The sequence below is a fragment of the Lutra lutra genome, chromosome 5, assembly GCF_902655055.1.
Source record: "Lutra lutra chromosome 5, mLutLut1.2, whole genome shotgun sequence".
In the NCBI taxonomy this organism is placed as follows: domain Eukaryota; kingdom Metazoa; phylum Chordata; class Mammalia; order Carnivora; family Mustelidae; genus Lutra; species Lutra lutra.
The window spans coordinates 39,922,149-39,947,459 of NC_062282.1; the positions used below are offsets into that span (position 1 = coordinate 39,922,149).

At 37.5% G+C, this 25,311-nt stretch overlaps 1 protein-coding gene across 1 annotated transcript in view; it reads right to left on the reverse strand.

Moving 5' to 3' along the window:
• Positions 1-713: 713 nt before the first annotated feature.
• Positions 714-25,311, reverse strand: part of LOC125101136 (uncharacterized) — a 95,386-nt gene continuing 70,788 nt past the window's right edge. Inside the window, exons 9-11 of the mRNA XM_047731776.1 lie at positions 24,619-24,700; positions 5,391-5,477; positions 714-967 (exon numbers count right to left, since the gene is read on the reverse strand). Coding sequence (XP_047587732.1) covers positions 714-967; positions 5,391-5,477; positions 24,619-24,700 — 423 coding nt within the window. The remainder of the gene's footprint in view (positions 968-5,390; positions 5,478-24,618; positions 24,701-25,311) is intronic.

Here is a 25,311-nt window from a genome sequence, read left to right on the forward strand (position 1 = left end):
TTCTAAATATGTATCTGTGTGTATATATACATGTATATTTATATGTACAGAAATTTCCTAGTTTTGCCCATTGAAGGGCAAGAATCAATATACTCCAGTATCAGAGAGCATCCTTATTCTTGGGAATTTGATCTGTAATAATTTTTCTTAATAAAATCTACTAGGGCAAAAAAGAAATAAGCCCAGCACTGGGCCAGGATAAATACAAGATGAGTCTAAAATATCTTGGTATATCAGAAAGAAAACATTCCAACAAAATGATATACAACAATGACGAAATCAGCTTAAAAGAACCCCACTGGTCAAATCTTGACAGATTGAGCTGAAAAATTATGAAGTACATTTTAATGAAGTATAAAGCGTTAGGGAAAAGAATGGCAACTCATGAATCCATAGTGATAATACAGGCAAATAAGGGAGGAGAACAAAGGGTTCTTGTTTATAGTAGAATGCCAAGTGCTAACCTGTCAATTTGGAGAGAATGCTTAAGTTGGAAAACCAGTAGTTTGCAACCATCAGAGTCAAGATTTGATTAGGCAGTGGAACTTCTGAAATATTTACATGAGAAGCTTAACAGATCTCCTCCTCTGAGAACAAGTGGTGAAACAAGATAAATACATAAATGAGTTAACATTTTTTAAAAAGTCTCTGGAAGCTGATTTAAGGGCATACAATAATTGAGAAGCAATTGCTCAGGAAAATCTATGTATCCACTAAGAAAAGTAGGAGTCTGTGTCATTGAAGCCAGGGTCTGCTCCCTTCATCCCTACCTCTGTGTTGTAGGGTAAGGCAGCTTCTGAGAAAGGACAGCTCCCTCCTTCCTCACAGGTTCCACTCCCGGAAAGACTGGGCAGGTTGGGAGGACCCGTGGTGCCCATCTCCACACCCATGGCTCTAGTCTCGTGTTGTGGAGGTTCTATTGTATTATGAGGACTGGGAGCTGCCTGGCCTTGCCTAAAGGGGCTAACTGTATTTGAAGTAGAACATAGGAAAAGTCATGCCCAGGAACACTGCCAAGAACAGTAGAGATCAGCAAAAGATAATCAAGGAAAGCTAACATTTCTGTGCTACTAGTAAAGGCAAACAAAACTGCTTTATCAGAAATTTAAGCAGGAGATTTAGGGAAAGAGACAGCCAAAGAAAGCCTTGCTAAGACCACATTCATCCCTGGTCATTTGAAAAGCTGTACACATGAGCAAGACTGCACACAATTAACAGAAGTTACTGGTCCCTGGCTGAACATGGGGCAGGCTTGTAATATTGACTCCTGAACTTTGATAGCAGGCCACACACTATAAACAGATCCAACAGCAGAGTGGAAGCATTCCTGGCTCAGTGGGCTTAAACATAACCTCTGACGAATCATTGTCCACTATGTTAAGCTGACCTGGGGTGATGTCTAGGAAGCTTAAAAAGGAAAAAGGAAAACAAATGAGCAGTAACATACATTAGAGACTACACACTTGCAGAGGAAACAGACTTCACAAATTTTGTCCAATCAAGTCACTAAGAAAGAAACAAAAAACAGCAACAAAAAACTTGGAGTGGGAACACAGAATAAGAACTGAGAATTGCTATACTCTATTATTTAATTGTCCAGATGTCAGTAAAAAATTATGAGATGAGCAAGGAAACAGAAAATTGTACCCCATACATGGGGTTGGGGGGGGAAATCAATCAGTAGAAACTGCCTTTGGGGACACCAAGATGTTAGAGTTAACAGACTTCAAAGCAACTACTATAAATATATTCCACAACAAAAGGAATCCATATTTAATACATTAAACAAAAATATAATCACTCACCAAATAGAGAATATTAATAAAGAGATGGAATTAAAAAAACAAAAAGAAAGAAAAAGAAAAAGAACCAAGCAAAAAATACTTGAGCTGAGAAGTATAATGACCAGAATAAAAACCAGAGGGGCTCATATAATGATTTTAGCAGACAGAGAAAAGGTCAGTGAAGCTGAAGATAGATCAATAGAGATCATCCAATCTGAAGAAAAGAAAAAAGAAGGGGGGGGGGGAATGAACAGAGCCTGAGATATTTGTGAATATTGTTAAGCATACCAATGTATGTATAATGGAAGTACCAGAAGGAGAGGAAAAAGGAATTGTATTGGTTTAGTATTGGTGTCATAACAAATTACCAAAAACTTAGCTGCTCAAAACAACATTCATTTATTCATTCACTCACTATTTGACAGTACTATAGATTAGAAGTCTAACATATGTCTCACTGGGCAAAATCAAAGCGCTGGCAAGGCTACATTCCTTTCTCAAGGCTCTAGAGGAAAATCATGTCAGTTTTTTTGTTTCATTTTCCAGATTCTATAGGATTCCCACCTTTCTTCACTCATACCCTCCTTTCCATCTTTAAAATCAGCATCTCTCTGATCATTCTTTTGTAGTCACATCTCATTTCGACATTTACCTCAGTCAGGAAAGCTTCTTTTAAGGACTTTGATTGGACCCATCTAGATAATCTAAAATTATCTCCCCAACTCAAGGTCTTTGATCTTGATTTTATCTGCAAAATCCTCTTTTCCATGTGAAGTAACATATTCATAGGTTCCACAGATGAGTACATAGACGTCTGCAGGGTGGGAATGAGGGTAGGGGTACATTATTCTCCTTACCACAAGAGCAGAGAAAAACACTCAAAATAATAATGGCTGATTGCTTCTCTCAAATATGATTAAAAAACAAGCTATACAATAAGTTCAATACAATCCAAGTAGGATAAGGAAAAAAAAACAAACATGGACACATCATAGGTCAACAGTTGAAAGACAGAAACAAGGAGAAATCATGAAAACAAGAGAGTGATACATTAGATGCAAAAGAATTATAGTAAGAACTCATTTCTATTAAACATCATGAGGGCTAGAATACAGTAGAATGACATATTTGAAGTGATGAAAGAAAAAAAAATCCTGTATACTGCAAAACTTTTCAAATCTGAAAACAAAGGTATTTCCAGATAAACAAAGACTGACAGAATTCATTGCTATCAGATGTGCTTTAAAAGAACAGTGAGGGGGCCTCCTGTTTGGCTCATTCAGTTAAGCATCCCACTCTTGATATCTGCTCAGGTCGTGATCTCAGGGTCATGGGATAGAGTCCCACACTGGGCTCGGCCCTTAGTGCAGAGTATACTTGAGATTCTCTCTCCCTCTGCCTCTCCCTCCCTCCCTCCTCTCTCAATAAGTAAATAAAATCTTTAAAAGAAATATTAGAGGGCATAACATCAGAAAGATGGGCACATAGGTCATTCTTAACTTAGCTCCCTCTCGTAAGAAAAATTACTAATAACTATTTCTGGACAAGACATTGCTGAGAAATCCTAGAACACAGAGATGATGCTAAAGAATTCCCTGCACTGGAAAGACCAAAACATACAACATTATAAGGGTATCAGGAATTGTTACATATGCTGACTGCATTGCTGCTGGCACAGAACTATGCTGAGAGGCCCCTCGAACTTATGTTTCCTTCAGTGGAAAAAGAGCTCGACAACTCAGATATAGGCTGACTGAATTCCTACCTGCAGCACCCAGGTAGTGGTTCCAACCAATAGTTTTGCTTATCTGTAAAACTAATTCACTGGCAAAGTTTGATTAGGGAACTTGGTAAGGTGCTGGTCTGCCTGATTCAGGTTCGTAAATGAAGAGATTTTCTTGCTCTGTAGCCTGGTCTCCTTGTACCCAGACATAAGAGCTGAGTCATAGGTCTGCCCCTCAGTGTAGCTCCAGGTTCCATCTAACCAAAAATGCTGGCAAGAACACCTGGAAGTTGCACAGTCCAGCAACACTTGAGTAGAGAGTCTGATAAGCAGAGCTACTAGTCTGTAGAGCAAAGTCTGGACTTAAGGGGTTCCCCTCATCCACGTAGGCAGTTGAGCTAATTCACAGCACTACCTAGAGATGAATGAAGCTCCCAGCCACGCCCATCCAAAAAGCTTGGTCAGAATGACTAGAAAGCTATAGTTCAGCAAGAGTCAAGCAGGGAGTTTGGCAAGTAGAACTGATAGTCTGCAGAGCAAAGCCAGTGGCCCTGTATGACTAGGGGAATTGGGAGCACAAATCAGCTTGAGTCATGAGCAGAAACAAAGAGCCTTTTCCACTAGGAGCTGATTATTCCACTGCACCCAGGCAGGGGAAACTAATTCATAGCCCCATCCATTGCTGAATGTAGCTTTCAGCCTACGCATTTATGGAATCTTGCCAGAGCACATGGAAGGTTGTGAATCTCATCCAAACAGGGGAACTTGAACAGAAAGCACACCCCATTTATTTCCCTGTTTGTGAAGTTGGTGACCCTGTCTGGCTAGGGAATTCATTTCATGATCTTGCCTGATTTGGGTCCCCAAGCAATGAGCTAGTTAGGCCCTGGGCCCCATATTCCTGTCCTGCCAGGACAGAGAAGCTAATTCATAGCTCCACCTACTGCTAATTTTAGTATCCAGTCTTGACCATCTAGTAAGACTGACCAAGAATACAGGCAACCATAAAGCCCATCCTATAGCCTCACTTTGACAGGAAACTGAGCCAGCTGTTCTACCCAACTATCTAAACTATGTAAGTGAAAAATGGTAAAAAGGGACAAAGAATGTCATTAAACAATGTTAAAAAGATTAATCCATCAAAAACATATAATATTTGGGGGCACCTGGGTGGCTCAGTCAGTTGAGCAGTCAACTATTGATTTTATCTCAGGTCATGATCTTGCGGTCCTGGGATGGAGCCCTGTATCAGGATCTGTACTCAGTGCAGAGTCTGTCTGAGGATTCTCTCTTGCTCTCTCCCTCTGCCGCTTCCCCTTCTCATGCTCTTTCTCTAAAAATGAATAAATCTTAATAATATATATTATATGTAATATAAATACATATAACAATTATAAATTTTTATGTGCCTAACATCAGAGCACCTGAATATATGAAGCAAAAACTAACAAGAACTAAAAAAAGATATAAACAACAATATGATAATAGTTGGAGATCTAATGCCCCATTCTCAACAATTACTGAGTTTATCTAGGTAGAGAATCAACAAAGAAACAGTGGATCTGAACAACACTGTAAACGAGATGGACTTAAAGGACATACACAGATATTGTATCCAACAACAGCAGAATACACATTCTCCTCAAGGGCACATGGAATATTTTCTAGGACAGACCATAGGTTAGATCATAAAATAAGTCTTAGCAAGTTCAAGAAATTGAAGTCATATCAAGTATCTTCTTAGACCACAATAATACGAAACTAGAAATCAGTAACAGGAGGAAAATGGGGAAATTTAAGAATACATGGAAATTAAATAACACTCTCCCAAACAACCAATGGATCAGAGAAGAAATTCAAAGAGAAATGAAAAAATATCTTGCAACAAATGAAGGCGGAAACACAACATACCAAAACTTTTGGGGTGCAGCAAAAGCAATTCCACGAGGCAAGTTCATAGCAGTAAATACCTACATTAAGAAATAAGAAAGATCTCAAATAAACAAATTAACTCTATGCTTTAAGAAACTAGAAGGGGCTGGCTCAGTCATTAGAGCATGTGACTCTTGATCTCGGGGTCAGGAATTTTAGTCCTGTGTTTGGGGTAGAGGTTACTTACTGAAAAAAAAAAAAGAAAGAAAGAAAGAAAGAAAGAAAGAAAGAAAGAAAGAAAGAAAGAAAGAAAGAAAGAAAAAGAAATGAGCCCAAATGAGCAGAAGGAAAAAAATAATAAATTTAAGAACAAAAATGAATGAAATAGAGAACATGAACAAAATAGATTGAGTTGATTCTTTGAAACAAAGAAAGTGGACAAGACTTTAGCTTCACTAAGCAAGGAGAAAAGAAGGAGGACCCAAATCAGCAAAATTATAAATATAAAAGAGACATACAATTAATACCACAGATATATAAAAAATCATGGGGTGCCTGGGTAGCTCAATGGGTAAAGCCTCTGCCTTCAGCTCAGGTCATGATCCCAGGGTCCTGGGATTGAGCCCCATATCGGGCTCTCTGCTCATCAGGGAGCCTGCTTCCTCCTCTCTCTCTGCCTGCCTCTCTGCCTAGTTGTGATCTCTGTCTGTCAAATGGATAAATAAAATCTTTAAAAAAAAATCATGAGATGCTACTATGAATTATATGCCAACAAACTGGATAACCTAGAAGAAGTGGAAAAATTCTTAGAAATATACAACTATCAGGGTACCTGGCAGGCTCTGTTGGTAGACCATGCGACTCTTGATCTCAGGGTTATAAGTCTGAACCCCATGTTGGGTGCAGGAATTAATCTTAATTAATCTCCTTTTTAAGAGATTACTTAAAAAAAAAATCTTAAAAAAAAATTACAGCTACCAAGACTGAATCACAAAGAATAGAAAACCTGAACAAACCAATTACTAGTAAGAAGTTTGAATCAGTAATCAAAACTCTCTCAAAGAAGAAAAGTGCAGGACTAGATGGCTTCACTGGAGAATTTTACCAAACATTTAAAGAATTAATTCCAATCTTTCTCAGACTCTTCCAAAAAAAAAAAAAAAAAACAAAAAAAACAAAGAAGAGAGAACACCCCCAAAATCATTTTATAAGGCCGGCATTACCCTGATACCAAAGCCAGAAAAGGACACTACCAGAAAAAGAAAAAAGAAACAAGAAACAAGAAACAAAAAAACTATAGGCCAATATCCCTGATGAATATAAATGCAAAAATTCTCAGTAAAATTCTAGTAAACCAAATTCAGAAGCACTTTAAAAAGATCATTCACCATAACTGAGTGTGATTTACTCTTAGATGCAAGTATGACTCAACATACTTAAATCAATGTGATATACCACATTAGTAGAATGAAAGAAGAAATCCATATGACCATCTCAATAGACACAGAAAAGCATTTGACAAAATTCACCAGCTGTTCATGATAAAAAACTTTTAAAAAATTATTTTATGTATTGATTTGAGAAAGAGAGAAAGAAAGTGAGTGGGGGAAAGGACAGAGGGAGAGGGAAAAACAGATTCCCCACTGAACAGGGAGCCAGTCATGGCACTCTATCCTAGGACCCTGAGATCATGACCTGAGCTGAAGTCAGACATTTAACCAACTGAGCCACCCAGGTGCCCCCATGATAAAAATCTTAACAAATTAGGTATAGAAGAAACATACCTTCACATAATAAAGGCAATTTCAGCTAATACCATATTCAGTGATGAAAGTTGGAAAATTTTTCCTCTAAGATCAGGAACAAGACAAGGATGCCCATTCTCACCATGACTATTCAACATGGTACTAAAAAAATCATAGCCAGAGCAATCAGGCAAAATAATGATACAAAATGCATCAGAACTGAGAAGGAAAAATAAAATTGTCTCCTTTTGCAGATGACATGATTATATATATATAAAACCTTAAAGACTCCAGCAGAAAACTTTTAATCAACAAATTCAGTAAAGTTGCAGGATAAAAAATTAACATACAAAAATCAGCAGCATTTCTATAAACTGAGTTATCTGAAAATATATATAACAAAATGATTCATTTTACAATAGCATCAAAAACAATAAAATATTAGGAATAAATTAAACCAAGAATGTGAAGGATCTCTACTCTAAAAACTACAAGACATTGATGAAATAAATTGAAGACAACACAAATAAATGGAAAGATACCCCATGATCATGGATTTGAAGAATATTGTTAAAATATCAATACTAGGAAAAGCCATCTGTAAATTCAATGAAATTCCTGTGAAGATTCTAATGGCATTTTTTACTGAAGTAGAAAAAAAAACCTCCTAAAAATTTATTTGGAACCACAAAGCTAAATAAAAAGCTAAAGCAATCCTAAGAAAGAAGAACAAAGTGGGAGGCATCATGTTTCCTGATTTCAAGTTATGTTCTAAAGCTATAGTCATCAAAACAGCATGGTACTGGCATAAAAATAAACACATAGGGTTACTTGGTACCAAATAGCAGAATTGGTTAAGCATCCAACTCTTGGTTTTGGCCCAGGTCATGATCTCAGGGTCATGAGATCGAGACCCACGTCAGTCTCTGTGCTCAGTGCAGAGTCTGCTTGAGATTCTCTATCCCTCACTCACCCCTCCAACACATAAACACACACACTTTCTCTAAAATAAATAAATAAATAAATAAATAAATAAATAAATAAATCCTTAAAAACAAATAAAAGACAAATACATAGACCAGTGGAATAGAACTGAAAGCCCAGAAATAAACCCTTGCATGTGTATTCAACTAATATTTGACAAGGGAGCCAAGAATACTTAATGGAGACAAGACAGTCTCTTCAATAAATGATGCTTGTAAAATGGGATATTCACATGTAAAAGAATGAAACTATATGAAACTATATCCTTATCTTATCCCCCCTACACACACATACAAATTACCCTGAATTGGACTAAAGGCTTAAATATGAGACCTAAAGCCATAGAACTCCTAGAAGAAAACCCAGGAAAAAAGCTCCTTGATAAAGGTCTTGGCAATGATTTAGGGGATAGGACGCCTAAAGTACAAGCAACAAAGTCTGAAATAAGTTGGGCTATATCAAGCTAAAAAGCTTCTGCTCAAAAGAAATAATCAACAAAATGAAAGAATTTAAAGGATGGGAAAAAAATATTTACAAACCATATATCTGATATAGAGCATATATCCAAAATATGTAAAGAACTCATACAACTCAATAGCTAAAAAAAATTCAGTTTAGGGGCGCCTGGGTGGCTCAGTGGGTTAAGCCGCTGCTTTCGGCTCAGGTCATGATCTCAGGGTCCTGGGATCGAGTCCCACATCGGGCTCTCTGCTCAGCAAGAAGCCTGCTTCCCTCTCTCTCTCTCTCTGCCTGCCTCTCCGTCTACTTGTGATCTCTCTCTGTCAAATAAATAAATAAAATCTTAAAAAAAAAATTCAGTTTAATAACCAATTTTAAAGTGAACAAAATAACAATAAAAGCACAACCAACACAGTGTTCAAACGTGAATTTATAGCTATAAATGCCTACATTACAAAAGAGGAAAGATTTCAAATAGATAACAGAACTTCTTACCATAAGAAACTAGAAAAATGTGAAATTGAAATACAGATGGATGAGGTAAAAACATAATCAAGGTAAAATTTACTAATGTCAATAAATATACAATGGCTGTGAAAGAGAATCTCTCTATTTGTGGAGAATACACTTTGAAGTATTTAGGGAAAAGGTTTCAGAAAAAGATCAGCTTCTCTCTCTTTTCTTCCCTCCCTCCCTCCATACACATATATGAGCAGGTGCCTGAATGTATGTGTGTATAGGGGGAAGGAGGTGGTGGGAGGGAGAGAGAGCCCATGATAAACCAAATGGCATAAATGTTAATAAATTGAATTTACATAATGAGTATATGGATATTCTTCACATTATTGTTATTTCTGCAGCTTTTCTATAAGTTTAAAATTATTTAAAATTACTCATAAGTTTAAATTACATTATATTTGTTCATATATAATTAATCATATCAATATACCAATAAGTTAATAATTCTAGAAGTTTAAAATAATGAATTATCCCATCTTAACATAAAGAACATTTTTATGAAACAATTATATTTCCCAAAACAAAATAGTGAGAAGAGTGGTATTCCTATACATTTTTGCCAATTTCTTTCACTAATTTAATAGGTGACGCTGGAATACACATGTCTGTTTCTACATTCAATTTATCATAATATGTTGTTTTGATTGAAGTATATGAAGAAAATATAGCTAGATAAAGATATATAGTTGGAAAAGGAAAAGATTTTTTAAAAGATTTTATTTATTTACTTGAGAGCGAGCGAGAGAGAGAGCATGAGAGGGGAGAGGGTCAGAGGGAGAAGCAGACTCCCTGCTAAGCGGGAGCTCGATGCGGGACTCGATCCTGGGACTCCAGGATCACGACCTGAGCTGAAGGCAGTCAGTGGCTCAACCAACTGAGCCACCCAGGCACCCCAGGAAAAGATATTTTTAATAGCATTTTCAGATAATTGTAGGTATTTGTCATGTGGCATTTTCTTAAAGGTTAATTGCAATGTGGAGTTAGAAACCGTATCAAGGAACTTTTCTGTTGCATTAAAATCCATTGGCTTGGGGCACCTGGATGGCTCAGTCGTTATGAATCTGCCTTTGGCTCAGGTCATGATCCCAGGGTCCTGGGATTGAGTCCCGCATCAGGCTCCCTGCTTGGCGGGAAGCTTGCTTCTCCATCTCCCACTGCCCCTGCGTGTGTTCCCTCTCTCGCTGTCTATCAAAGAAATAAATAAAATCTTAAAAAAAAATCCAATGGCTTATCTTGCACTTTGAATATTTTACCCATGCATGATTTTGTAACATCTTACATTGATCACTTGTAAAATATTAGATCCTTGAATTATGCCAATTTTCAAAATTTTGACATACCTATAAAATATTTTAAAATATTAGATCCTTGAATTATGCCAATTTTCAAAATTTTGACATACTATAAAATATTTTAAAAGTTACATTCATTAATATCAGTACCAATTCATTAGAAAACTTTTTAAGTATTGGACAACTGTCAAACTTATAGTATTAGGGCAAGTTTTCCAAAATTCATATTTTCACTTGAAAGCTCAAAATTTGTTACTGGCTAAAATATCAATTGCTTCCTGGAAATGACACTTCATTTTTGAGAAAATGTTTGTCAAATATCCAAGTCTAAGTAACCAGTGTATTTGTTAGTTATTCTTTCAACTAAATACGGTTTCCCTGGAAAAAGTGGCCAGTTCAGCAAATAATTCAGAACAAGCACACAAGTGCTTTTCCTTGAGACAAACATCATTCTTCAGCGCAACAAATTTGCTTCCCATTTCAACACACACAATAAAAGACATGTACTAAAAAGCAGATACATAAAGTCTCTTTTATTGCTTTGTCAAAGACATCTTTGAGTAAAATTATTAGGTTTTGTGTTTGATTACTGTACATGGAGAGTCTAATAACTAATGGTATATTTGGTGCTACTATCTTTTTTTTTTTAAGATTTTATTTGACAGACAGAGATTACAAGTAGGCAGAGAGGCAGGCAGAGAGAGGAGGAAGCAGGCTCCTTGCTGAGCAGAGAGCCCGATGGGGGGGCTCTATCCCAGGACCCTGAGATCATGACCTGAGCCGAAGGCAGAGGCTTAACCCACTGGCCACCCAGGCGCCCCTGGTGCTACTATCTTGATGCGTGTTAAGACACTAACAATTTTCCTCTCCATTAAAAAATATAATTTATATGGGTGGCTCAGTGAGTTAAGCCTCTGCCTTCAGCTCAGGTCATGATCTCAGGGTCCTGGGATTGAGCCCCGCATCGGGCTCTCTGCTCAGCAGGGAGCTTGCTTCTCCACACCCGCCCCCCAACCTCCCTGCCTCTCTGCCTACTTGTGAGCTCTGTCATATAAATAAATAAAATCTTTTTTTAAAGATTTATTTATTTATTTTATTATTATTATTTATTATTAATAAAAATTAAATAAAAATAATTTAAAAATAAAAATAATAAAAATTATTATTTATTTTATTTATTTTATTTTAGAGAGAGAGAGGAGGAGGAGGCAGGCTCCCTGCTGTGAGCAGAGAGCCCGATGTGGGGCTCTGTTATCTAAAAGTCAAAAAACAACAAGTGCTAGCAAGGAAGTGGAGAAAAAGGAGCCCTTGTACACTGTTATTGGAGTTGTAAATTGGTGCAGCCACCATGAAAAATAACATGGGTTTCCTCAAAATATTAAAAATAGAACCATCATAGGATCCAGCAAATTCTACTCTGGGTATTTATCCAAAACAAAAAACAAAAACCAATCACAACAGTAACTCAAAGAGATACTTACACCCCTATTTTTACTGCAGCATTGTTTACAATGGCCAAGATCTAGAAACAATCTGAGTGTCCATCAGTGAATGAATGGTAAAGAAAACATACTATATAACAATAGAATATTATCTAGCCATTAAAAAGAATGAAATTCCACCCTTTGTGACAAAATGGATTTTCCTTGAGGGCATTTTGCTAAGTGAAATAAGATAAAAAAAGACAAACATTGTATGATCTCTTTTATATGTGGGATCTAAAAAGAAAAAAAGATTAGAACCAAGTTCATAGACACAGAAAATAGACTGGCTGGGGTTGGGAGAAATAAACTGATTTTTTAAGTTTAAATAAATTGAATAAAAATTTTTTAAAAATGAAAAACGATAGTTTGATGTTCTTTGAACATGATTTCCTTTGCAAGTCATTCAAACTTTTCTTAGAAAAAAACGCTGCAAGGGGCGCCTGGGTGGCTCAGTGGGTTAAGCCGCTGCCTTCGGCTCAGGTCATGATCTCAGGGTCCTGGGATCGAGCCCCGCATCGGGCTCTCTGCTCAGCAGGGAGCCTGCTTCCTCCTCTCTCTCTGCCTGCCTCTGTCTGCTTGTGATCTCTCTCTGTCAAATAAATAAAAAATAAAATCTTTAAAAAAAAAAAAAAAAAAAAAGAAAAAAACGCTGCAAGACCAATTGATTACACAATCTTCCTTTATTTACCATTGTTTGTGAGCTAGTTTTTTGAGATTTATTCTGATTATGATTTTTTTCTTATTCTTTGTAATTTTTAGAGTAATACGTGTTTCTTTTAAAAGACAGAAAAAGAAAAGTATGATTTATTTTATTCTATTTACAAATGGTACAAAAAGTGTTTTCTCATCTTTAAAGAGTGCTGATTGTGACAACAATGAATATGCTTCACTATTTGGGAAATCTATTTTAACACTGCCAAACAACAATTTTTTTGTATCTTAACTGTAACAGTTAAAAAAGGCAAATAACCTTTTTATTATGAAGAGTTTTGGCCTTTTGTATTTCCTGAGAGGGTCTCAAGGATTAACGCATGGACCACTTGTTTCCAAGAACCACAAGTTAGGCCATTTGTTCTGTATTTACATGAAGAGCAAAGTAAAAAGGAATGAGCTTGAAATGTAGATTATGTGTACAAGTACATCATGACTAGAAGTGGTGTAAAGAAATTAAAGCAGGTCTGTGAAGGTTGTACAATTTTCTTTCATGTGATTTTTATAATTTTTTTCGATTGTAATAGTAGTGCAAATTCCATATGTTGTATTTAAACTGGTATTGTCTTGCCATATTTGCTTACATATTAAAGTAGTTTAAAGCAAACTTCAGACCTCATGGCATTTTACCCTTATTATACTTTAATAGTTAGTTCATTCAAATTTCTCCAATTGCATCAAACATCATTCTACATTCAATTTGTTTGAGTTTTAATCCCCCCACCCCGAACTTTGCAGACTGACTGAGCTATTATGAATTATTGAAGAGACCAGGGCAATTTTCAAATAAACTGTCCACAAACTGGATTTGTCCACTTGCTTCCAAATGGTGTTTTTTTGTTTTTTGGGGTTTTTTTGGAGGGAGAGTACATGCATGTGCACACATGTGCAAACACACATGCACATTCACTGGGTTGGTGGGGAGGAGCAGAAGGTGAGGCGGAGAGAATCTTTTTTTTTTTTTTTTTTTAAGATTTTATTTATTCATTTGTCAGAGAGAGAGGAGCGAGAGCAAGCACAGGCAGACAGAGCGGCAGGCAGAGGCAGAGGGAGAAGCAGGCTCCCTGCCAAGCAAGGAGCCCGATGTGGGACTCCATCCCAGGACGCTGGGATCATGACCTGAGCTGAAGGCAGCTGCTTAACCAACTGAGCCACCCAGGCGTCCCCGGAGAGAGAATCTTAAACAGGCTCCATGCCGGGCACAAGCAGGACTTGGGGCTCAACGTCCCGACCCTGAGATCATGACCCTAGTTGAAATCAAGAGTCAGACACTTAACCAATTAAGCCACCCAGGTACCCCCACCGTGCCCCCAAATGGTGGTGTTTATCTCCTTCCCACATTTCCTATTAAACTGAGATTCAATTTTAAGGTTTGGTAAGATTCAGGTTCAACATTTCTGGCGAGAATGTATTATGGCGATACTGCCCTAAAGACTCACAAAACAAGGCAAAGCCTTATCTTTCTTGAAGGGTTTAGTGGAAGCAGTAGGATTACACAGATTTGCTTTTTCTTCTTCAGGATTTATACAACACAGTCTTAGAGTTGGAAAGATATAAAAGAATACCACAGCTCTGTGGTCGCCTGTCAGAACTGGAAGTTACCTTCGAGATAGAGATCTAAGCTAATTGGCTTACCCACCGGCATGCAATTGCTAACAGCAATTTCATTACCAGATTTGTGTAGCTGTGGCCATTAAAATTAAAAAAAATAATAATCAAATATTCATTTTCAAAATCAGTAATTTTTTTTTCCCATCCTACCTCACCCAAGTATCCTAAAACATGGTAGGTTGGTGATTTTCCACTTCATTAGGAAATATCTTTCAGTGATGGATACATGGAGTTACTTAAAAGTTTATAGTTTACTTATAGAGTATTTTAGAATCATTGAATGAAAGATTCTTTACCTGTGTTGTGAATGTGCCTTTGTGTAGGTGGGAAGTTCCCAAGGTTCTGAATTAACGTCCTTGGTTAAAATAAATGTAAATAAAAACCAAGAAAGTGACAAAGGGAAAAGGGGATCAAAGACTGTTATGGCATTTCCTGGTAGCATCAGTATAATTAAGACACTATTAGTTTTCTTAGAGGTTAATCATTTCACAGGGAAAAAATGCTCAAGGCTGAAACTTGTATGCTCAAGGAATACAAATTTTGATCCCAGAACAATTCTTTTTAAGGAAAATCTGATTAAGTTAGTCAGTGAATGGGGCTTAAAAACAGCTGATCTGAAACCACAGAAAGATTGTTTTCCCTTTTAGAAGTCTTGTCATTTCTGGCAGTCGTGAGAAGGTAAGTAAATTAAAAGAAACCTCCATTTCAATCTCCCCTTCCTCTAGCAATCCTTAGTCCTCTGGCAGAAAAATAAGCATTCCCAAAATAATACTTTCCACAAGAATTAGGAAAGATTCTATCTAAGGTTGACTGGGGCGGAAACAAAGATGGCAGAAACAAAGCTGTAGATTGTGGTGTCCATGAAAACCTGGACATCTGACACTAGGGTGGTTACAAAGAATCTAACCTAACAACTGCATACTTTTAAGGAAAGAGAAAACATTTTCATCACGCAGGATCACATCGGAGAGAAATGGCCTCTCAGACTGAGCAGGTGTCCAGTGGTCAATGGGCCATTTGGTTTAGCTTGTAGGTTCCATCAAGGACTCAGCCTTAAGTGGAGTTACTTTGCTTCAGCAGTCGGGATTTTAGAACCAGTGATTTACTTTAGTGGCCACAGCAAGCCACAGTCCAGAGAGTACTCTGGCATCAGGAGGAGGGGCAATCCTCTGGCCCGCAATCTTTCAAAATCATAAGCAGAATTTCCTGAGCTGTGGAGAAGATGAGTCAATTCATGGAAACTAAGTGTTTCTGTTTCATTTTAGAATTGTTTAATCTGGATTCACTGGCAACAACAGACACATAGTCTAAATACAAAGGGAAGTCCCCTAGGGCTCCTGCTTTCTTAACTTTTCATAGCAACCCATATAGGCTAAAATCCGTGGCAAAATAAGCTTATATTTTAGTTAAATAATAGAATCCCTTTCCTGAAGAATTCAGTCTGCCTTTGTTTACATCATCTCTGTCAGTGGGTAGAATGAATGACACTCCTGGGTTTATAGGTAGACAGGTGCATGCACAAGGATGGTGGGGGCCTGGGGGTTGGGGCGGGGGAGATGGAAGCTGCTGAACACTAGTCCTGGAGCACAACTGGGAACATCCGCTGTAGTGAGAACTGACAGTGCCCTCTGCCAACTCATACCATCTCACAGTCTCTACCTCATCTTACCTGCCCCATCTCCACACAGAAGCAAGCAACGGAAACAGGTAAGTTAACACAATTCCTAGAATAATGCAAACTGGTATCTATCCAGTACCATGGGCTAAGTAGTATTCTAAATGACAATGTCATAAGTTATTTTAAACTCACAACCCTTTGATGACTTACAGGTGGGAGAAGTAAGGTGCAAAGAGGTTAATTAATTTGCCCCACATCAGAGCTAATTAGTGAAGGGCCAGGCTCATGTATTTATTTCTCAGCATTTTATCTCCTCGCCATAGTGCTGTGGCCATTTTGGCCCCTATATTCCTCGTCCATACTCTCTTCTCTAACATCAAAGATGTATTTTGGACCCAAAGTACAAGCTTTAGCTAAGACATAAAAACTGGCATTAGTACCACTCTACAATATCTCAGCCTAAAATCCCAAAATACAGAAAGCTCTGAAATTTAAGGTTTTTGGAGTTTTAGAGATACCTTGTGAATCGTGGCTCCACAGCAGGTACTTTTTTTCACCCTCGTAACTTAGGAAAAAAGACATGGTTTTAGCTCAAGGTCTAGAAGATACATTCTGACTTAATGCAAGAAAACACACAAGAAAATTTGTGCAGAAAAATTTTATGAGTTTAACTAGGTGCACATGGCTACTTAATGGCAGAAGGGAAACTGAGGCCGAGGTCTTGAAATTCTGTTCTGTGGAGCTCCTAATACACCTCTTTGACAAGGGCTTTATATTTCCCTGGCTTAGCAAAGAACTTCCAATGACTGCAGCAGGTTGATCAGATGCTGGGGCAGGCCATGCCAGAACTGCTCCCCAGAGCACAAGGTCAGACCTCTCTCATTTGGAGGTTTCCTTAGGGGCAGAGGAGAAACAGCAGATAGTAACTTTCACCAAAAAATAGTATGTTTCAGCAATACGCTCAAGAATTAACTGTAATGCTTATTTTATTTTTAAAGATTTTGAGAGAGAGCACTTGCATGGGTGTGTGTGAATGGGGGGTGGGGGCAAGGAACCTGAGGCAGGCTGCATGCCAAGACCCTGAGATCATGACCTGAGCCTAAGGCAGAGGCTTAACCGGCTGAGCCACCTAGGCGTCCCTCTAATGCTTATTTTATTTTTTAAAAGATATTACTTATTTATTTGACAGAGAGAGATCACAGGTAGGGAGAGAGGCAGGCAGAGAGAGGAGGAAGCAGGTTCTCTGAGGAACAGAGAGCCCGATGCGGGGCTCGATCCCAGGACTCTGAGATCATGACCTGAGCCGAAGGCAGAGGCTTTAACCCACTGAGCCACCCAGGCGCCCCTGATGCTTATTTTAAAATAAACATTCCAGGGGTGCCTGGGTGGCTCAGTGGGTTAAGCCGCTGCCTTCGGCTCAGGTCATGATCTCAGAGTCCTGGGATCGAGCCCCGCATCGGGCTCTCTGTTCCTCAGAGAACCTGCTTCCTCCTCTCTCTCTGCCTGCCTCTCTGCCTGCTTGTGATCTCTCTCTGTCAAATAAATAAATAAAATCTTTAAATAAAATAAAATAAAATAAATAAATAAAAATAAAATAAAATAAACATTCCAGTCCTCCTATCCTTCCACCCTAAGCTTGTAGGAACATGCATTTCAGCAAGCACTCTAGTGATTCCAGGGCAGAGTCCTCCTGGTCCTCTGGCCATGCTTTGTTAAGCTGTCACTGCATCCCAGGCCTTCCCAGTTGCATAGCTCCAGGGGCAGCCACTCACAGCAGAATCTCTTTGTGAAGGAGCCCACTGTTACGCAGTGTACAACCTGTGTAGCCCTTCACCATGGACCTGTACATCAGCAGACACTTGTCCCTTCATAAATGTCAACTAGACAGATGCAGTCCTGCATAGGACATCAGCAAGGGAAGGCCAACAAAAATGAGAAGAGGTCAGTTCTGATCATCCAGAATGTTGCAATTAGGATATGTAGAAATATTAATTTTATAGGAAACATATAGATTTATAGAAATATATAGAAATTTTAATTTCCACATACATCTGTTTTAAAGTTAAATCTTATCCTTATTAAAAGAAAGGAAATAATGAAGATCACAGCAGAAATCAGTGATGCAAAGACTAAAAAACAATTAAAAAAAAGTAAATGAAACCAAAAGCTTATTCTTTGAAAAGATAAAACTGGCAAGCCTTTAGCCAGACTAACCAAGGAAAAAAAGAGAAAGGACACAAATAAAATCAGAAATGAGAGGGGGAAGTAACAACTGACATCAAAGAAATACAAATGATTATAAGAGAATACTATGAAAACTTACATGCCAACAAACTGGAAAATCTAGAAGAAATGGATAAATTCCTAGAAACATACAGTCCTCCAAAACTGAACCAGGAAGAAATAGAAAGTCTGAACAGGCAATAATAAATAACAAAACTGAATCAATAATCAAAAAACTATTAAAAAAATTTCAGGACCAGATAGATTCACAAGTGAATTCTACCAGACATTTATATTTTTAAAATTTTTAAAGATTTTATTATTTAAGAGAGAGCCCATGAGCACAAGCAGGGGGAGGGAGAAGCAGACTCCCTGCCGGGCAGGAAGCCCCATGTGGGGCTTGATCCTAGGACCCTGATATCATGACCTGAGCTGAAGGCAGACACTTAACTGACTGAGCCACCCAGGTGCCCCTCTACCACATTTAAAGAAGAATACATATTCTCCTCAAATGATTCCAAACAATAGAAGAGGAAGGAAAGCTACCAAATATATTCTTTGAGGCCAGCATTACCCTGATAATAAAATCAAAGGCACCACAAAAAAGAAAACTATAGGCCAATATCCCTGATGTTTATGTTTATAAACATAAATCCTCAACATATTATCAAACTGCATAAAAATACATTAAAAAATCATTCACCACGATCGGGTAGGATTTGTTCCTGGAATGCAAGGATGGTTCAATATTTGCAAATCAATCAACATCATACACCATACTAACAAAATGAAGGATAAAAATCGTATGATCACCTAAATAGATTCAGAAAAGCATTTGACAATGTGCAACACCCATTTATGCTAAAAATATTCAGCAAAATGGCATTAGAGAAAAGATACCTCAACATAATAAGGCATATATGAAAAACCTACAACTAACAATATACTCAATTAACTTAAACTGAGAGTTTTCCCTCTAAGATCAGGAACAAAACAAGGATATCAACTCTCACCACTTTTATTCAACATAGTACTAGAAGTCCTAGCCATAGCAATCAGACAAGAACAAGAAGAGGCATCCATATTGGTAAAGAAGTTAAACTGTTGCTATTTGCAGATAACCCAATACTATATGTAGAAAATCCTCTAGACTCCACCAAAAACTACTAAAAGTAATAAAACAAATTCAGTAAAGTAACAGGATTTCAAATTAATACCTAGAAATTTGTAGCATTTCTATACAGTAACAACAAAGTCACAGAAAGAGAAATTAAAAAAACAAAGAAACACCATTTACAAGTGTACTAAAAATAATAAAATACATATGAATAAACTTAACCAAAGAGGTGAAAGACCCATACTCTGAAAACTATAAAACACTGAAGAAAGAAATTGAAGATGACATAAACAAATGGAAAGATGTTCTGTGCTAATGAATTGGAAGAATTAATATTGTCAAGATGTCCATATTATCTAAAGCTATCAACAGATTCTGTGCAATCCTATCAAAATACCAAAAGCATTTTTCAAAATATTAGAATAATCCTAAAATTTGAATGGAACCTCAGAAGATCCCGAACAGCCAAAGTAATCCTGAGAAAGAACAATAAAGCTGGAGGTATCATAATTCCAAATTTTAAGATATACTACAAAACTGTAGTAATCAAAACAGTATGATACTGGCACAAAAATAGATCAGTGAAACAAAATAGAGACCCTAGAAAGAAACCCACATTTATATGATCAATTAATACATGACAGAGGTGGCAAGAATATGCAATAGAGAACAGATAATCTTTTCAATACATGATATTGGGAAAACTGGATAGCTACATGAAGAAGAATGAAACTGGACTGCTTTCTTACAATACAAACAAAAATAAACTCAAAATGGATTCAGACCTGAATGCAAGACCTGAAACCATAAAAATCCTAGAGGAAAAGACAGGCATAATTTCCCCGACATCAGCCTTACCAACATTTTTCTAAATATGTCTCCTAAGGCAAGAGAAGCAAAAGCAAAAATAAACTGTTAAGACTACTCCAAAATAAAAAGTTTTTACATAGCGACGGAAACCAAGAAAACAAAAAGTCAACCTACTGAATAAGAGAAGATATTTACAAATTATATATCCAATAAGGAATTAATATCCAAAATATATAAAGAAGCTATGCAAGTCAACACCAAGAAAACCCAAACAATCTGATTAAAAAATGGGCAGAGAATCTGAATAGATGTTTTTCCAAAGAATACAACTAGATAGCCAACAGATACATGAAAAGATGCTCAACATCATTCATCATCAGAGAAATGCAAACCAAAACCACAATGAGATATTACCTCACACCTGTTAGAATGGCTATAATGAAGAAGACAAGAAGCAGCAAGTATCGGCAAGGATATGGAGGAAAAGGAACACTCATGCACTGTTGGTGGGAATGTAAATTGGTATAACCAGAATGGAAAACAGTACGGAGGTTCCTCAAAAAATTAATAGAAATATCATACAATTTAGTAATTCCACTACTGGGTATTTAACCAGGGAAAACAAAAACACTAACTTTTAAAAAAAGATTTAATTATTTGAGAGAGAGATAGTGCGTAAGTAGGAGGAAGGGGCAGAGGGAGAGGGAGAAGCAGACTCCCTGCTTAGCAGGGGGCTCAATCCCAGGACCCTGAGATCATGACCTGAGCCAAAGGCAAACACTTAACCAACTGACTGAGCCACCCAGGTGCCCCCAAAAACACTAACTTGAAAAGAGATATGCACTACTATATTTATGGCAGCATTACTTATAATAGTCAAATTATAGAAACATTAGAAGTATCCATCAATAGAAGAATGGGTAAGGAAGATGTGATTGATAGATATATATATGATGGAATTTTAAACAGTTATATAAAGCAATGAGATCATGCCTTTTGAGAAAACATGAAAGGACCTAGAGAATATTATGCTAAGTGTAGAAAGTCGGTCAGAGAAAGACAAATAGAATCTTAAAAAAAAAAAATGAATAAATAAACCAAAAACAAAATCAGAAATATAAATACAGAAAACAAACTGATGGTTGCTAGCAGGGGTTGTTGCGGGGGGGTCGGGCAAAATGAGTGAAGGAGGGGGGAGATACAGGCCTCCAGTTGTAGAATGAGTAAGTCATAGGAATAAAAAGCAGAGCATAAGGAATATAGTCAGTGATAATTAATAGTGATCTAATGGGAGAGATGATGGCTACACTTTTGGTGAAAGTAGCATAGTGTATAAACTTGTCAAATCACTGAGTAGTACACCTGAAACTAATGTAACATTGTGTGTCCAATGTAGCTGTCTCATGAAATTAAATCTAAACACGTTGTTCTTTAAACTATATCATTTTATATATAAATGTTATTTTTATAATACTTTATATAATATATATAGTTAGTAATGTAATAACTATATATATATATATAGTTTTTTTCCCATTGCTTAAGCCTCTGAAAGATCATGATCCAGCCCTGTTTGCGTCTTTTCATCTTGTTCTCTGTCAACCTCATTCTTCACCACTTTTTACCTACTTTCCTCCCAAACTAACCTTACCCCAAACCCTTCCACCAATGGCCCCCTCCAAACACCCCCAGAAACCCATCTGCTTAGCCACTTTCAGATCAGTCCTGACAGTCCTAAACCTTATCTTGACCTGGTTTCTGATCATCCAGTTGTTTCTTAAGCTAATAACTTATGGTGGCATTTTGGGCACTGGACTAAGTGGATTGGTATGTTTAGATTATTTGTTTAGGTAGATTTTTCAACACTTTTCAAATTATACCACATATCGGCCTCACCGTTCATGAATACAGATGAGAATCTAGTTTCTGTCTTTCTCTTTCATAGTTTGTTTATTTACTTGATACAGAGAGTGAGACAGAACAAACAGGGGGAGTGGGAGAGGGAGAAGCAGGCTCCCTGCTGAGGAGGGAACCTAACTCAGGGCTTGATCCCAGGATGCTGGGAACATGACTCGAGTCAAAGGCAGTCACTTAACCCTACAGGGACAGTCAAAGGCAGTCACTTAACCCCAGAATGTAGCTGCTACTTTTACAAGACTGGTAGTCTGTTTAGGACTTGTGCTGGGTGAGTGTGCCACAAAGCCAAATAAAAGGTCTTTCTGGGAGGAAAAGATGGCCACCTCCAAGCTGGAATTAGCACCACTGCACTGTGAACTAATTGGAGGGGAAAGAGGTAGAACACATCACTAGATTGGTCAGTATCCTAGAGAGTGTAAACACTCCACAGTCAGAAGGGTCATTCTTTCTCCAGGTGGCTCAGGCTTTGGAGGCCATTAGGCCTAAATCGTTAGCCCTTGGAGTCAAGAATTATGTCACTTGGTCTTGTAAATTCTTGCCCCAGGAACATCTTGCAGGTACGGAAGCTTGACTGACTGAGCCACCCAGGCTCCCCAGGAGGAGGGATCTTGCTCAAATAATTACTATTCAGAATATATGTATTTAAAAGTAGCTATCTCCATTGGTATAGCCAGTCCTTAAGAATAGAACATACACTTGTTTTTTTAAGATTTTAAATTTGTTAAAGGATTCTTAGTCACTTATGAAACAATAATTGTTTTAATTTTTATGCATGTTAAAAAAAATTGTTCAATTTTCTAATTCTCACCCCTGTAGCATACTTGCTCTGTGAAGAAGGCTTTCCATGTAATTTTAAAAATAGAGAACTTGAACACACTTGCCTATGTTGTTGACATATTCTTTGTCACAGAGTAAATGTTTTCACAGTATGTAGATTCAGACTAAATGGTGCAGTTTGTTTTCAGTGTTTACTTGAATTGCATTTTGCTTATTCAGGTATTATATATATAATTCAGGTATTATATATTAACTGGTGAATAGCACAGACTGTGTGACATAACAGACGTTTACTTTAGAACACTTTGGAGGCTGGAAGTCCAAGCTCAAGGTGCCTGAAGGGCTGATGTCTGGTGAGCTAGCTCTTCTTGGACTGTAGATACTGCCTTCTCACTGTGTTCTCCATATAGCCTTTTCTCTGTGCATGTACTCTTGGGGTCTCTTTCTCTTTTTTATAAGGACATAAATCCTGTTGTTGATTAGGGCAACACCCTTATGACTTTATATAACCTTCACTATTTCTTTGAAGGTACTGTCTTTAAACAGGGTCACATTGGGAGGGAGGAATTCAACATATGAAAATTGTGGGGGTCACAATTCAGTTCAAAACAGCTGTAATAACCAGAGTATTTAGGGTTTAGAACACACATGGAATTCAATCTAAATGCTTAATGCACAACCTGCTATAAGTCCATAAAACAAAATCTTGATTTTAAATCTAATGGTTTAGAAATAAGTTTAAAGCAAAGAAGAAAGAATAATGTCCATTACCCAGAGAAAAGAAGAGGTTTCTTGGAAGAGGACAATACTTATGGCATTGAAAACAATGAGCAGTGTTTGTTTTTCCAATACCATAGTAATATTTTTGTAGTATTTTATTTGCTATGTGTTTTTATCATTATAGGCTGCTACACACAGAAATTTTTATTTTCTATTGGCTATGCACACTAATTTCAAACTGAATTTATATATGCTCCATTTATTTCCCCCAAACACCCATATGAATGGCCAAATTAGAAGGCAATTGAAAAAAAGTTTAGTGTCTAGTTGAAAGGTGGCATGATTATTAATACATAAAAGTATAACTTCCAAATTATGTTTCCCATAAATTAATAATTTCCCAAGACTTTCTAAGCTACGTTTTTCTTGAGCCTGAACACTTACTAGGTATAAGTGCTTAGAAAATGTCACATGCTGGGGCGCCTGGGGTTAAAGTGGGTTAAAGCCTCTGCCTTCAGCTCAGGTCATGATCCCAGGGTCCTGGGATCGAGCCCCTCATGGGGCTCTCTGCTCATTGGGGAGCCTGCTTCCTCCTCTCCCCCTGCCTGCCTCTCTGCCTACTTGTGATCTCTGTCTGTCAAATAAATAAATAAAATCTTTAAAAAAGAAAAAAGAAAATGTCACATGCTCTTTGAAATTTCTTCTACTCTCATCTTCATCTTTAGCCCAACTTTGCCTAGAGATTTGGAGGCTGATGCGGATGAACTGCAGAGGACTGAAGGTACAGTCTATATTCATCTCACCAATGGGCTTGCAGTATTGTTGAGCCCATTATCATGTCCTCATGAATGTGGAGTGCCCCCAGTACATTTCCCATTATTGTGTCAGTGCTTTATAAGTTTATAATCCAAGAAGAAGAAAAAGAGAAAAAAGACCAGTTGCACTAAAGATAAGTCAGAAAAAGTTTCAAGTGAGCAACTAGATGAGTAATAAACTACAACAGGGTATCAGGGTTGGAAAGAATGCTAAAGATCATCTCTAATTTTATCAATGAGGGAAAGGGAACAAGCACAGAAGAATCTCCGCTGTGGAGATCATGAAGTTATGACCACAGGGGACCATGGGGAGGAATAAGGATGAGTTGGCAGAGAGGGAGAAGGGAGAGAAGCCGTGGCCCATGTAACAGGGCAGGAATAGGTCACTAGGCAACAGAGCCCCATGGTTAAGTAATAAGTTCTGGCATCAGACATACCTGGGTTTGAATCCCAGCTACCATCACTCAATAGCTGTGTGACCTCAGAAAAGTTGCTTGTCCTCCCAATGTCTGTCTTTATCTGGAAAACAGGATAATAATTAATTGTATTAATTAGTTGGCAGAATTGTTTTACATCGACTGTAGAATGTTTGGATTGGGGCCTAGTACACAGCGCTCACTAAATACTAGTGATTTATCAATCTCTCCTCTGAACAACCTAAAAATGCTTCACAGAAAATTTAGGGATTTCGGGGACAGTTTAAATAATAGGTATGAGGAAGAAGTAAGACTCATAAAAATGCAATTACAGAATTTCCAGTTTCCACAATATATGGATTGAGATAATATAGACCTTCTCCAGCTATAAACATATAAATAGGCCAGAAAACATAACAAAAGATATCAACTACATAGTTGAACCAAGAGGGGAAAAATAAAGTCCCAGCCAGAAATGAAGAAGAAGCTTAGAGCCAGAGTTGTTGGCCATGGCTGGGATCCTAAAACACAGGTGCTGGAAAGAAGGAGGTATTAATGCCCAAGTGAAAATACATGAGGTCAGAGGCTTGCAAGTGACAGAATTCTAGAACTGAAACCCTTCAACCTGGAAAAGACTGCTTTCTCCATGAAAGAATGACCAGGGGGTCTACCCACTAACTACTAAGTAACAAGAGACTTACCTAAGGCTGTAGA